Raw genomic sequence first — 16,224 nt, 5'->3', positions numbered from 1 at the left:
CCTGAACTCTGATTCAGAAAGGGCTGAGGGTGGCTCTGCTCCTTTAGAAGATCTTCCCATGCCAGACCTTGATACTCTCTCCAAACTGCTAACTACAATCAAGGCAGGCTCCCCCAGCGATGCAGCCCCAGTGCACATGTTGCACAAGGTAATGAAGGTTATACTTCCGGTTTTATTGGAAGTTCTCAACTCGTCCATAACCAGTCCAGTACCGAGGTCTTGGAAACACGCCATGGTAAAGGCATTACTTAAACACCAAACCTCAACCCGGAAGTATGGAGCAACTACCGACCAGTTTCGCTACTTCCTGTGTCCAGCAAAACTTTAGAAAGACATATAAACAATACCCTCACTAATTACCTTGAATCCCACCAAGTCTTACACACATCCCAGACAGGCACAGAAACAGCACTGTTAACAGTTATGGAGGAATCTCGGAAACTCCTTGATCAGGGAGGCACAGTGGCGATCATCCTGCTTGACCTTAGGGCCACATTTGACACTGTAAATCACAGCATTCTCTTGAACAGACTCAAAGCGGTAGGAGTGTCAGGCAAAGCCATCTCCTGGTTTAAATCGTTTTTAATGGACAGAACATTCCAGGTATTCGAAGGCATCCACTCCTCTAGAAAGCTCCCGCTAACATGTGGAGTCCCTCAGGGATCCTCATTGAGCCCGATCCTTTTTAATGCGTACCTAAGACCCCTTGCTGAGATAGTTCTCCCGTATGGGGTCCAGATTGTGACCTATGCGGATGTCACTCAGCTAGTTGTAACCCTTAACCGCCCAAAGAAGATCTCAGTCGACCTAGAAGCCTGCCTAAGAACTGTGGCTTCTTGGATGGACCAGTCATACCTCAAGCTGAACGGGGATAAGACTGAGCTAATGATTCTCGGCAATCACACTAGCAGCTCTCCAGCTGTGAAATGGCCCAGCTGCTTGGGCTCACCTCCAAAACCCAAAGAAAGGATCAAAAGCTTAGGAATCTGGCTAGACAAATCACTTGAACTGGACCACCAAGCAGTACAAGTAGCAGCTTCATGCTATGGCATTATAAGGCAACTGCGGAAAATTCTGCCATTGCTTCCGGTAACTGCACGCAGAACTATGGTACAAGCTTTGGTATTGCCACGGTTGGACTATTGTAATTCTCTATACCTGGGCACCCCGAAAGCTACCACAAGGAAACTACAGGTGGTGCAGAACTGCGCAGCGAGGCTGCTACACAACATCCCCAGAAAACAATCAGCTAAACTAGCACTGAAGGAACTGCACTGGCTACCCATCACATAACGCATAATGTTCAAAGCACTATGCATAGCGCACAAGACCCTCTGGGGTACAGATCCAAAAATTAACCGCGCGGTGATGTCTTTTCATTGCCCCTCCCGTATCCTAAGATCTGCCAATCTATTCCAAGCAACTGTTCCCAATGTCCGGAGAGTACGTTCTGGTGGTCGTATGTTCTCATACAATGCATCTACTCTATGGAACATGCTCCTGATTCAGCTGCGTTCAATTACCCACCACCTTGCATTCAGGAAGCAACTAAAAACATGGCTCTTCCAGAACCTGCCGTGAGATTGTAGTCCTCTAGTGGTTGCTACCAGCGCTGGGAGGCCTAAGGGTAGCCATGCGCAATATCAAGAATGAATTAATAATAATAATAACACAGGTTCCAGTCCTCTGCTGACCATGCTCTGTTTCCTACCTTAAACGCATACTTGTTGATGGTGGAAACAACGTCTTTGAATAGGATCTTCGACGTTAATGTGTGCCCGTGGTATATGATCGGCTGCCCATTGGGTCCATCCCAGATGTCCAACTCCACACACCGGCATCCCCTTTTCAAGGCCCTGTAGGAGGCGAGAACTTTTCAGAAATAGCCATCTACACCCCTTAGCACATCCCACACTCCTACTTCAATCACAAAAATAGTTACTCGAATCTGTATTATCGCAGGCATTTCAGGCCAGTTCTCTTATAGGTTTCTGGCTACAGGCAGCTTTGGCTGTCAGTTGTAAGCGTTCATGTGATCAAAACAGGATCAAAGCATTTCAAGGATGGTTTCACTGTGCCATTGACTATGCATTTTGGATTTGGGGCCATATGTATTTAGCTATTTTGCATTCGCATACAGGCCGATTCGCAGATTTGGCCTGTTTGCGAACGTGAAAAAGGCTTTTCCCATCTATCAAACCCTATTTTGCAAATTGGTAACCTGTTAGCGAATCGCAAAATGGGTTTGCGAGTTGGTATTTTGAAGGGGTGCGTTTAGGGCGTCCCTTCCAAATACCGAATCGCAGCGGTATGTATGTATGTTTTGTGACAGTGAAACATCCTAAGGGACCCCTTTCTCTTTGGGAATGGTGGTGAAAACATTTTTTAAGAGCCTGCTCTTAAAAAATGAAAAGAAAACATTGCATTTTTTTCTTTTAAACGCAACCTATTTTCTTTTAAGGAAAACTGGCTGCTTTTATTAAAACAAGCATTTGAAATGCAATAGGTCTCGCAGTTACACGAGTTAAAGCTATTGGCATTGTAAATGACAATGCCAATAGGCATTGTTATTTGCAATGTCAATAGCTCAAACTCGCGTAAATGCGAGACCTAATGCATTGCAAATGCTTGTTTCTTTTTCTGTCACCTTAGTACATCAGATTATATCAGTGCATTGAGAAGTATTTTTGAAAAGTGATAAATTACAAACATGACTTTACAAACATTCATGTTTCCACCCACCCTGACAGCAATGCCAGTCGTGAACTAAGAGGCAAGTCGGTTATGTGCGCCTTTTGGGCAGTCTGGGTTGCTATTATACAGAAACAACATTATGGTTTAGTAAATCAAACACAGAATGTTTTGCACAGAACAAGTCCTGAAGTCTATTATTTGGAGGTCCTTTTATATGTGATAATAAAGTAAAAGGAGGGAAAATTAAATAGAAAAAATTGCCTAGGATCACACTGTTTGATGAGGTGGGGAAACTGGGATTGATACAGATTTTCTGGTTTAACATTGTGCAATTCAGCCACTAGAAATACATGCTTCGCCTCATATACACCCACCTTATCTCTCCCTGCCCCCTCGACAGCCACCCTGCTGGCTTCAATGTGGCCCTCAGTCAGGTCATAGACCAAACTTTTTGACCCCTGGGAAAATGTTTGCGAATACTCATGTTTTGGAACATGTTACCTCTTGTCAGTAGATGAAGAGTCCATCGTTTTTAAATAGATTCATTTGGCGAATGGTTTATAAACAAAAGTAGGTACCAATAAAAACTTACTAAACTCTGCAAGCCATATTGGAAGTTTCGATACACGTTCTTGCACATCACGAACACTTTGAGTTGTATTTAGAAGATGTTTTATTGTGCACAGATCCTTATCTGGTTAGACAGCAGGACGCATCACGTGTCTGTTGGCACTGTCTTGTAATTTGCACTTTCCATTCATAAAGCATGTGACGAAGGGCGCCGGGGTTACATCGTGACACTCCTGGAGGCGACAATAAAGGGATGCGAACAAAACGCGCGGCGGACCCTTTAAGAAGAAAAAGGCGGGTCCAGCAAAAAGGAAGCCGGGCACATTCTTATCGCCGAAGCCCCTGGACCAAAAGCTAAAGTAGAAGAGGACCGTGAAAAAAAAGAGAAATTCTCGTCGTTGAAACCCCCTCGTCGCCGAAGGTCTGAGAGGTGTTGTTGTCCTTCTCGTTCTTACTTCACCAGGGAGACTTGGTTGTTCTTTGTGAGCCGCTGAAAAATCGCCGACGGGCTGAAAGGGGGAAGTTAGAAGGGACGGGGATTTTGCTGGATGGGAAGAAGACAGACGTTGAGGACGAAAGTGCGCCACAGACAGCCCCGGTGCCCGGCCAGAGGGGCGCGAGAGCACCCAGCGCGAGCTCAGGAGGGCACAGGTGAGCGCGCGCGCCCCCCGTCAAGCGGCAGCGGGTGTGCGGAGGTAGCGCGAGGGCCCCTGCGGGTGAGGAGAAGGAGGGCGCGCGCCAGAGACCATCCGGCGCTGGTGGCGGCCGGGGTCGAGGCTTGAGACGCAGTGGCCCCGGCTGCAGCCAAGGGGGCAGAGCTCGGTGCAGCCCGCGTGGAGGCGAGAAGTTGTGTGTTGAGCCATGGGAAATTGAAACAAGTGTCTTGTGATGAAATCGTTCACAAGTGGCGAGCCTTCAGTTTCATTAATGCGTCACTCGCAGTATTAGATAGAGACGTGTTAAAAGTGGGAGCACGCAAGATCGCTTTGAATTGTGTTGAGCAAAAGGGTTACATTTTAAAAAGATAATTTAGACTGTAAATCATCAGTTATGCACCATCAATGTCCGTTCCTACTCGCTTTGTTGCTGCCCGTCGTTTTACATTTGTCATTTGAAGCACTTTGCAACCGTTTTTGGCATCTAAATATGACACACAAGGCATATAAACCACGGCAGGGAAAGGGTTAATTAAATTACTCATGTTCTGCTGTTACTGAAACATATTGTTCTATTCAAGCCCACTGCGTTCCAGTGACAAACAAGCCAAAAACAGGGAGGCTGGCGATTACACAAAAGGGTTCATTATAAGGGAAGGTACATACAAAACGTGGTTTGCAGGAGCTTATTCTAAAAGCAAAGTACTTTAATAGGTAACAGGCCAAAAACAGGGAGGCTGGTTAGGACGAAAGTGAAACTGCATACTGGCTTGCTGAGGGAAGGGAGACAGGAGATGTGCACGCCGCGTGGCTGTAGGCGCGTACACCAACTCAAATCCGCCGAGACCATGCGCGTGCCCATCTCCTGTCCCACTTCCGAGGCAAGTCAGCAACAATAGATCTCGCTGGCGACAGCGCTTCGCGCTGCGTTCGCCAGGCGAGACCTAAAAATGATTGCTTTATTGAAATGCAATCACGGACATGGTAGTCTGCTGACTCCAGCAGGCCACCATCACTGTGCTTTTAGCAATTCCCCGGGTCGCAAATTGCAATCTACTTAATTAATATTAATGAGGTAGGTTGATTTGTGACCCCCTAGGAATCACTAAATGAAACTCTGAGTTTCATACATTTGGGATAGCTATTACCTAATTGCGATTTGCAGAAAATTGCAATTAGATAATCGCTATTACAAATGTTGACACATGTGGCCATTGGTGATTTGGAAAAGTTGCTCCTCCTTACTACACACACAGAAGGTGGAGATCTGTTAGGAGCAGAATCAGGTTCTCCAGTCCTATGAGGGGCATCAGACCAGAGGCTTGCAACCCCACTAGGTGCACTCACAGGGCCCTCTCTTGTCAAAGGTAACTCTCTCTGATTAAGGCTCCACAGAACTCTTAGCATAGTGCAAGTCAGACATGTTAGCTTTGTCGGTAGTTGTTTAGAACTGCTTACCCTCCAATAGGGGGTGCATGTAAGCTTTTTCTTAGGGGATATCTTATTCCTGCAAGTTATAATTCATAGAAAATGTACTTTATATAGGTGGGATGATTTTAGGAATTAAGAGCTACAATGACATTGGCAAAGTTTCCATAAAGGATGATAACATTTTTAAAAGTTTCAAAAATGTTAAACATCTTTTGGATCTTTAATAAAGTTGGTCTTGTGGTTCCAAGATACAGCTTTAAAACAGTATTTCATTTACTAACATTGACATTGTAAAAATACTTTAAATCCTTTGTACAATGTTGATTCTTAACTTTTTAAGAAAAGAGTCCAATTTAGCTAAACAAAGTTGCAATTTCTTCTCATTTAATACGTCAAAAATAGTAACAAGCATCTGTTTGTAGCATGTAGTGCTGTAGATTCACATGCATGTATACTCCTACCATCTAGTGATGGACTCAGACATTACAACTTGTTTTTTAGGTCTCGCGCCTAGGGTTTCAGTGCGCAGCACTGCTCGCGCAGCGAGAGACCTCATGTAGGGGTTTGAAAACGGACCTAGGAATCGCACACTTTTCCTTTTGGCCCACGCTATTGGCCTTTGCGTGCCTCTTTTTATTAAAGACAGCACGCAATTGGCCAAAGGCGGGCGCATTGCTCCGCCCATGGCCTATTGGTGTCTATTACGCGCACCGCTGCCATGTGGTTTCAATTATCGTGCCCAGACACGGGCGCGATAATTGAAACAACATGTCTCGCTTTGGCGCGCGTGCACCACTTGCGGACTTTTTGTAAATGTTATGTATCCCAAAAACAACGATGGGTGTACTGGTGGCCTTCAGTCCTTTCCTTCAATGTCTACAACGCGAGTGAAGAGAGGGGGTTAATAAAGTGCTCTTGGGTAACTAAAAATGTAAACAGGACGCATCGCAAAAACAACTCGCCTATAAATATAATCTAGGGATGCTACCTTGCTTGCGCCTTACTCTGTTAGGACATCATGTTTCTACTACAGGCTTTATTATCCGGTGTGTCTGTTCTATTACTTTATCTGACATGCTAGTCCAGCTGGTTCAATAGAAAAAAACATCACAAGTCCTCGTACTTTCTCCTGCTACCAAATACAGTTCGGCCATTGCTTCCATGCTCACTTCACCCTCCCTATGTTTTCCACTCCCTGTGCCTGTCCCTCTGCCTTGCACTCTCTTTGCCACTTATCCTCATGTTATTCTCTTGTGCCCAGTCCCTCGGCTCCACACTTTGCTTTGCCACTTATCCTTATGTTCTTTATTCATTGTACCTACTTGTCTATCCTGCACTCTGTCCTAACAGTTATCCTTATGTTTTTTTCTTTTCCTTTCACCTGCCCTGTTATTCTCATATAAGTGCTCGTGAGTAACTACAGTTGTAAACAAAATGCAGCACAACGACTACTCTCCTATAAATATAATCTAGGGTTGCTACCTTGCTTGCGCGTTACTCCATGTTGTTAGGACATCAGGTTTCTGGTACGGGACTTGTTATCCGGTATGTCAGTTCAATTACCATATCCGGCATGCTAGTCCAGCTGGTTCAATAGAAAGAAAACACAACTCCCAGAACGTATAACGTTGTCTCAGAAGTATTCAAAAAACGTTAGAACTATCCCTCTGTCCCGCACTCTCTCCTCCCACTTAAACATATGCATACAGTCTACCTTTCCTTACTCCTCGTTGCTTGCTCCCTTTTTTTGTCTTTATTAGGTCCCTCATGTTTTATTTTCTGCCACATAGTACTTAACATTGCATTTTTTCGCTTTTGCTGCCTAAACACGCACCAGTACAATATGCTCTCCCTTTTGCCCTACACTCTAAACTTGCCACTTATCCTCATATTCTTCAATCATCGTGTCTATCTCTTACTACACACTTTCTGCTGCCACCTCTCCTCATGTTTCTCCACTTGCTCGATCTGTCTCTCTGCTTTGCACTCTCTACTGCCACCTATCCTTATATTTTACTACTGTGCTACTTACAAATTTTATGTTTCTTTTATTTTTGCTTTTGCCGTTAGCCAATATTTTGCCACTACAGATTTTTTAGAGTGCATACCTTAATGTCCAACAGTTATCATTGCACACGCACACATAACAGCTCTATTATACCAGCCTATTTACAAACATTACGACAAAAAGACATCAGATTACCTCTTCGTAAAACACTCCAATAGATTTGCAATTATACTTTAAAAAAAAAAGTTTCACAGCATGTTTTTAAACCCCTACCAAATCTAAAAAAAAACCTTCACCATTACATACCGTATTTTCAAACACGTTAATATAGCACGTCTTTACATAACACTTGCACCCTTCTTACACACATTTAGGGCACCCTTAGCATGGCGGGCGGACAAAGTCTGCCCACCATAGCCCCGGGAAATGTGAACGCCCGCAATGCATGCGGCGGTCCCGCAGATACAATTAGGATGCGCCCGCCATACTGGCGGGCGCATCCCGCATTTTTAACATTGCGGCGGGTGGTGCAGAAGGCACCGCCCGCCGCAATTCCAAAAATGCAAGTTGTCCATTTGCATGAACAACATGACAGGCACCACGCAGTGCCTGCCATGTTGTACATGCAAATGCAGGGGGGTACCATAGGTACCCCCATGTGCACTCCCCACCCCCCAAAATTACCTGGGGGCCCGCTACGGGCCCTCAATGTAAAAGACCGCATGCCTTTCCGTGAAAGGCAAATCCCCGCAGGCATCCTGATATGGATGGCGGTATCTAACAGACACCGCCACCATATTAACAGCTTTTCCGCCCGGTAGGCAATCGGGCGGATTGCCTACCAGCGGAAAAAAACAGCAGACGATCTTTCCGTCCGCCAGCGGGTGGGAGAAAATGTCGGGCGGGTTGCCACCGCCATGCGGGCGGTGGCGATCCGCCCGACATACTAATGGGCCTCATAGTCTTCTATTATCATTTATACCATACCTAAAAAAATAAACCATTTCTATACACACATATTATATGGCTTTGATACCGCTGCTCCAAAAAGTATACATGCTCTAGCTATAATTATTACATTTACCCACTGTCCTACCGCATTAATCTGACAATGCATACAATTACTTCTATTACATATATCTGTACATATAGAAGCCATTTTTTGTAAACTCTTTCTCAAAATATATTTTTTCGTTAACAAGCTAAACAAGCATTTGCAATGCAATAGGTCTCGCATTTACGCGAGTTTGAGCTATTGGCATTGTAAATGACAATGCCTTTTATTTATGTTTTGGTTTTTAATGCATAAAATAAAAGGCATTGTCATTTACAATGCCAATAGCTTAAACTCACGTAAATGCGAGACCTATCACATTGCAGATGCTTGTCTTCAAAGAGTTTAGAGTCATTAGATAAGCTGTGACTCTTTACTTAGGTCACAATCGCATGGGCATCAACTTCACCCTTAATTTCTTTCAGTTTGGGTGAGAGGTGAAAGGTGAAAGGAGAGGTCAGATTAAAACTACTGTGATGTGCTGTGCACATTATAAACTGGTTGAAAAGTAAAGTGTGGAAAAGGTAAACAAATGCCATTATTGTCAGCTTACAGGTAGGAGAGGGGACCTGTGAATCTGCAATATTATATGCTACAAACTGATGCTTACTGGGTAAGTAACAGTTTTTATTCGACGGCCCCCAGCGCCGGGATGGCGCCGGGTAGCTGTGCGCTTTACAAATACTGGATTAACCTTTTTTTTTTTATTTGTAGCATGTGTGGCTGTAGATACACATGCAATGCATCGACTGTAAATCAGTTTTCTCCTAAGCAGTGGCTAGCGAGTAGATAATGCAGGTGTTTGGAAAACATTTCTGAATAGCATTTGGCCAACCATAGCCTGTTGATGGGCCAGAATGTCCACACACTAGTGCTTCCTAAAGGTGTGTGGAGCTGACCAGGTACCTGCTTTGCTTAAGTATGATAATAGGATGTTACCTACAAATGCCATTGTCACCCTCTTTTGGCATGTGGTGTGTGCCCTGGGAGGTAGGGATGTGCGTTTGGCTTTGGAATAGCAACTGTGAATGGACTTGATGATCCCCTGGCAATGCCTACCTTGGAAACTGGTTACCTTTGTGTGGCTTAGCAAAAGCTACAAAAAGCTAGTTAGTCCTGCAGAAAGATTTAGGACTGTCATTATAGAACATGACTGTCCAGTTGACATCTAATGTATGTTACACCTTTTCCACTAATTAATCTGGTTAAGGAAAGAATAAAGGCAGGTCCATAGTCTAGTTAATGTGGAAAGGTGAGACTACCTTAGGCAAGAACCTTGGATTCGTTTTGAGGACCACCCTGTCAATTTGTGAATTAATGAATGGTTCTTGAATGGTTAGTGCTTGACACTCTGTGGTGTGCCTGAGCAAGCTTATGGCTACTAAATGCTACTTACTAGGATCAGAACTGTAAGTTACAAGAGTGGATGGGTTCAAAAGGTGTACCCATAGGCCTTGTGAGAACAATGCTAAGGTGCCACACAAGGTCTTGGGGGATGGGGTTCTGCCCCTTTTAAGCCCCTCCACCAACACCTTAACCACAGGGATTTGGAAGATGGACGAGTGTTCTCTATTCTGCCTTTATGCCATGCCAGCAAGTGAGTGAAGATGTACAGAGTGTACGCAAGACTTGACTTGTGGAGGTTCAAAGGTTAGCAGAGGATGTCTAGAACCCTGACTCTGAAAGGATCTATTCGCTTCGAGATGCAGTAGAGGACGAATCGCTTTCACTTGGCTGCTTAGCATGCACATGTGGTAGGACTACATGTCTTGTGCAATATGGCCCTACACTTATCGGCGAGATTTATTATTATTATTAATTACATTTGTAAAGCGCAACTTTCACCTTAAAGGTATCCTGGCGCTTGAGCAACCTTACCAAAAACGGATCAGAAACACTTTTAAGTCCACATCTAAGGTAAATCATTAGGTCCATCCTGCTGGTGCAAAACTGGTCATCCCGGGAAAAGTCTAGTATTCAGATGTTACCTGAATTGAACAAGGTTCCTACTGGCTCCTAGAGGGGCGGGTTGCATGCTCCAGAAATGCGCTGTCCCGGCTGAGAAGGCCCAGCCTCCATTTCTCACTTTCTGAAATATCGGGATACAGAAAGGGTTGACTGAGGATACACGTAGGTTCCTCGATGGCATGTATTGTGTACATTTTCTTTGTAACAGACTGGGTCCTGTTTCTTTTAGTGCCGTGTACACAATACATACTGGTTTAAATGTGATTCTTTCTTTCACAGGAAGCTAGTGCAGTTCCTTAAGGGTGCCCGTGGAAGAGGCATGTCTGGGTTTGTGTACTGCAATGTGTGGTGCTGCAGCCTGCACTCTGTGCAATTTTTATTAGATAATCTGGGGATCCAAGTAGCAGCGTATTGTAATAATCAATTCGGCCCAAGACTGCACTTTGAACCACTAGCTTTCTTGCTGGCTGTGGCAGCAGGGGTACCATTTTCCTTAGGTTCCGGAGTAGTCCAAAACACATGGCTGCCGTCCTATTGACTCTTGTCTCCATGGAGAGCATGTCATCATTATATACTCCCAGGTTACGTACTAACTGTGATATCTCTGGGGTGCCTGTGTTTGTCCAAGGCCTGTGCTTGCCCAAATTGTTCGGGAGTATATAAGGAGCTTTGGAGAATGGGCAACCCAGAAATTCAGTTTTTTCTCCAATGAGTTTAAATGAGTTGAAGTTAAATCACTTTACAATCTCTCTTAGACCGTTGTGGAATGCTGCTAGTGAAATGTGCCTGATTGTCCAATGAAAGGATCAACTGCATGTCATCAGCATAGTTTACAAAGCTAATACCGTAAGACTGAGTAAGTATCAACAATGGGTATAGATAGATATAAAAAAAAGGATAGGGTTAAGGGCTGAGGACTGAGGTACACCTTGTTCTACTTTTTAAAACTCTGAGTAAAAAGAGGGAAGTGAGATTGCTTGGGTTCTATTTGCGAGCTATGATTCGAGCCACCTTAGTAGTGTCCAACACACACCTGTATCTGCTGAATGCCTGTGTAGGTAGGAATACTCTAGAACCTCTGGTGCTGAATCACTATTTTGAGCTGCTTGCAATCGGGGTGCCTAATCTGACAATGCTGTTATGTGAGAAGGTCATGCGTGGTCAGCAACGTCTTGTGAGGACTGAAGAACATCTGCATTGAGTATCAGGTTTGTCTGGCCCTAGTTGGGCGAAGGAGGAAAGGTGTAAGCAATTATCCCGGTCATACAGAGTGCAAGGACTGCGGTGTGGGTACTTGGAATGGAAGCTTAGGCATTTTGCTTTTTCGTCGGCGGAGGGGCCGAGAGGAGAATGGCTGTTCTTCATAATTTGAAGTACCAATGTAGGACATGCCGGTGGAGTTCTGACTCATGGATTTGTTGACCCATGCTGCTTAACAGATCTGCAAACTCAATTTCCACCCCCCGTAGGTGCTCTGCTAACAGGTGGATTTTGTTGCCGAATTTCCAGTGCCAGATTTCTTGTGTTTAAGCAGACATCTGGGTGGAGGGACTACATCTCTGTTTTTGTATGTAATACATGGCTGTGATGTCATCAGTCTTTATGAGTACCAACTAAACAAGCTTGTAGAAAAGTTTGGGGGCTAGGCAGATGTCTGGCAGCTATAGGAAGTTGATGTGGTGACCCTATTGCTGGGGAGATCCTTGCACATACATGGTGCTAAGATATGCTTCCCACTCACTGAGCGATGCATCAGTGATATTAGTCACCTGTGGAAGTGTGTCTAAGAAAGGCCTGCTAAGCAACTGGCTGTTAATGTTCCACCATTGCAGAAAGCACTGGCTTTTTTCAATAGCAGATCTTTCCACTGACCCGCCACTTGTGCACACGGCCTCGTGAGACACTGTTGGAGTGGGCAAATGTGTAATCTGACCAGTTGTGTAATTGCTTTGCAGGATCCCATCATACCCAAGAACTTCATTACAGTTTTACAGGAAGGGTACGAGTGAACTGAAAAAGAGGCAGCAGCTGAAATGCCATCACCTTCTACTGGGTGGGTTGTGCTTTCCCTGTGACAGTGTTAATCCCTGAGCCAAGGAAAGACTTTATCTGTTGAGGTTGAAGGTGGGATGTCTTTGCTTTTATGGCAAACCCTAAGCTGTAGAGCAGGATTATGGCTGTTTGAGTGTGTGCTGGGCTGTTTCAGTGTCTGCTGATGCTCTTGATCACTCAGTGGCCAAGTTACAGGGAAGCCATGGATACCTCTTTGGTGAAGATGAGCGGCAACCACTTCCAGGCATTTGGTGGAGATCCTGGGGGCTGTAGTGACTCCAAAGTATAGACCTTTGAATTAGTAGGTATGTCCACTTACCACAAACCGAAGGTACCTGTGATTGGCAGGGTGTATGGGAGTATGGAAGTAGGTGTTCATCAGTTCTTGCATCACCATGAAATCCCCTTGTGGCAGAGCAGTGGAATGACGCCTTGCAAGGCTATCATATGAAAGTGCTCTGTCAGGATGTACTGATTTTATGGACTCATATCCAGGAGCCTGAGCGTGCTGTCCTTCTTTGGGATGAGGAAGTACCGCAAATAGATGCCTTTTCCCCATTGGGTGGTGGCACGAGCCGTATTGCACCAATTTCTAGAAGCGTTTGGAACTCTTCCTTGAGAAGAGTGAGGTGGTCTTAGCTGAGGATGTGGTATCAGGGTTTTATGTTGGTGGGGTGGTGTTGAATTCTAAGCAGCAGTCCTGATGGAGTTATATTCACACCGCTTGGTGTTGTCTATGTTTGGTACCCTGCTGGTTTCAATGCTGAGAATGCCCCGTCTTGGTTTCTCCTTTGGATGCACTCTAGGACAGCATTTCAGCGCTGGGTGTTAGTTGGGCCGCCGCGATCCCTGACGGGCCTGTCTTGTCCTTCTTGAAGCCAAGAGAGTCCTGTTCTCTTTTAATGTCAGAGGACTCCAAGGATGACTGCTAATACATTTTGGAATACTCGTATCACCATTCCCCTTTGTTCCTTAAGGTTTTATTGTAGCAAAAGGTGAGGGAGAATTTGCAGGAGGCCTAACTGTGGTCGGAGGAGAGACAAAGGTTGCCAATGCCATGCTGGTCTGCCCAGGGATATTTTGCATTGCAACTTGGACAAATTAGAAGTTTGTGCATCCAATCAGCACTTTTCTGTATTCATTTTTGGGGATAACTTAACTGTCGGACAGGTCCGACTGCACAGTCACTGTGATCCGTGTCACTGGTATCAAAGAGTGGAGCAAGGAGGCCCAAGAGTGACTTGGCATCACATCGGTGTTGCAGACATTGCTGCAGGCGCCTGAACCCGATGGTAGAAAAAACAAACTAGAGAGGAGGAGGTGGCCAAAACAATCTAGAGTGGAGCTGGCACCCAAAACAATCTGGAGTGGAGCTGGGACCCTAAACAATCTGGAGTGGAGCTGGAACCCAAAACAATCTAGAGTGGAGCTAAGACCAAAAACAATCTAGAGTGGAGCTGGGACCCAAAAAAAGCAATAGTGGAGCTGAGACCCAAAACAATCTAGAGTGGAGCTAAGACCCAAAACAATCTAGAGTGGAGCTAAGACCCAAAACAATCTAGAGTGGAGCTGGGACCCAAAACAAGCAATAGTGGAGCTGAGTCCCAAAACAATCTAGAGTGGAGCTTAGACCCAAAACAATCTAGAGTGGAGCTGGAACCCAAAACAATCTAGAGTAGAACTGGTACCCAAAACAATCTGGAGTGGAACTGGAACCCAAAACAATCTGGAGTGGAGCTGGGACCCAAAACAATCTGGAGTGGAGCTGGAACCCAAAACAATCTAGAGTGGAGCTGGAACCCAAAACAATCTGGAGTGGAGCTGGAACCCAAAACAATCTACAGTGGAGATGGGACCCAAAACAAGCAATAGTGGAGCCGGGACCCAAAACAATGTAGAGTGGAGCTGGTACTAAAAACAAGCAATAGTGGAGCTGGGACCCAAAACAATGTAGATTGGAGCTAAGACCCAAAACAATGTAGAGTGGAGCTGGGACCCAAAACAAGCAATAGTGGAGCTGAGACCCAAAACAATCTAGAGTGGAGGTGGAACCCAAAATAATCTAGAGTAGAGCTGGTACCCAAAACAATCTGGAGTGGAGCTGGAACCCTAAACAATCTGGAGTGGAGCTGGAACCCAAAACAATCTAGAGTGGAGATGGGACCCAAAACAATCTGGAGTGGAGCTGGAACTCAAAACAATCTAGAGTGGAGATGGGACCCAAAACAATCTGGAGTGGAGATGGGACCCAAAACAATCTGGATTGGAGCTGGAAACCAAAACAATCTAGATTGGAGCTAAGACCCAAAACAATCCAGAGTGGAGCTGGGACCCAAAACAAGCAATAGTGGAGCTGAGACCCAAAACAATCTAGAGTGGAGCTAAGACCCAAAACAATCTAGAGTGGAGCTAAGACCCAAAACAATCTAGAGTGGAGCTGGGACCCAAAACAAGCAATAGTGGAGCTGAGACCCAAAACATTCTAGAGTGGAGCTGGGACCCAAAACAATCTGGAGTGGAGCTGGGACCCAAAACAATCTAGAGTAGAGATGGTACCCAAAACAATCTGGATTGGAGCTGGACACCAAAACAATATGGGGTCCGATTCACAGAACTAACTTAAGAAATAATCCTAAACTTACTACTTTTGGTATTCACAGAAGTTAGGATTTTGTCTTAAGTTTGTCTCAAGACAAACTTAAGACAGACTTAAGACAGACTTAAGTTAGGATTTTGTCTCAAGTTTGTCTTAAGTCTGTCTTAAGTCTGTCTTAATTCTGTTCTGTGAATACCAAAAGTAGTAAATTTAGGGTTTTGTCTTAAGTTAGTTCTGTGAATCGGGCCCCTAGAGTGGAGCTAAGACCCAAAACAATCCAGAGTGGAGCTGGGACCCAAAACAAGCAATAGTGGAGCTGAGACCCAAAACAATCTATAGTGGAGCTGGGACCCAAAACAATCTAGAGTGGAGCTAAGACCCAAAACAATCTAGAGTGGAGGTAAGACCCAAAACAATCTAGAGTGGAGCTGGGACCCAAAACAAGCAATAGTGGAGCTGGTACCCAAAACAATATGGAGTGGAGCTGGAACCCAAAACAATCTGGAGTGGAGCTGGAACCCAAAACAATCTAGAGTGGAGATGAGACCCAAAACAAGCAATAGTGGAGCTGGGACCCAAAACAATGTAGAGTGGAGGTAAGACCCAAAACAATATAGAGTGGCGCTGGGACCCAAAACAATCAATAGTGGAGCTGAGACCCAAAACAATCTAGAGTGGAGCTGGAACCCAAAACAATCTAGACTAGAGCTGGAACCCAAAACAATCTGGAGTGGAGCTGGGACCCAAAACAATCTAGAGTAGAGCTGGAACCCAAAACAATCTAGAGTAGAGCTGGTACCCAAAACAATCTGGAGTGGAGCTGGGACCCAAAACAATCTAGAGTGGAGATGGGACCCAAAACAATCTGGAGTGGAGCTGGAACCCAAAACAATCTAGGGTGGAGCTGGTATCGATGTGACTGGTCTTACAGCACATTTGTATCTTGAACCTTATTGAAGGAAAACAAGTTGTAAAGTGCAAGGCCAGCATTAGTTCGCAGGAGCACGCAGAGCATGTGTATCTGTAGCGACACATGATACAACCAAGCTATTTAACAACTTTTAAAAAGCTGTCATTCTTTTTAAGAAATATATATCAAACCCGTTTCAAAGACATTGACATGTTTATGTAAAAGTGATATGTATACTTATTTCTGAAACAAGTAAGACGACAAAGTAATTGAAGACCTGTTGTC

The 16,224-nt window shown here is 44.8% G+C and overlaps 1 protein-coding gene across 1 annotated transcript in view; it reads right to left on the bottom strand.

The window, feature by feature from the left end:
- PLCD4 (phospholipase C delta 4) overlaps positions 1-16,224 on the bottom strand; it is a 514,626-nt gene that overhangs the window by 174,994 nt on the left and 323,408 nt on the right. Inside the window, exon 9 of the mRNA XM_085650039.1 lies at positions 1,712-1,856. Within this exon, the coding sequence (XP_085506165.1) occupies positions 1,712-1,856 (145 nt within the window). The remainder of the gene's footprint in view (positions 1-1,711; positions 1,857-16,224) is intronic.

This window comes from Triturus cristatus, chromosome 3_2 (genome assembly GCF_964204655.1).
Source record: "Triturus cristatus chromosome 3_2, aTriCri1.1, whole genome shotgun sequence".
Classification (NCBI taxonomy): Eukaryota; Metazoa; Chordata; class Amphibia; order Caudata; family Salamandridae; genus Triturus; species Triturus cristatus.
Note: the sequence above shows the minus strand (reverse complement) of the source record. Positions and strands in the feature narration are given on the sequence as shown.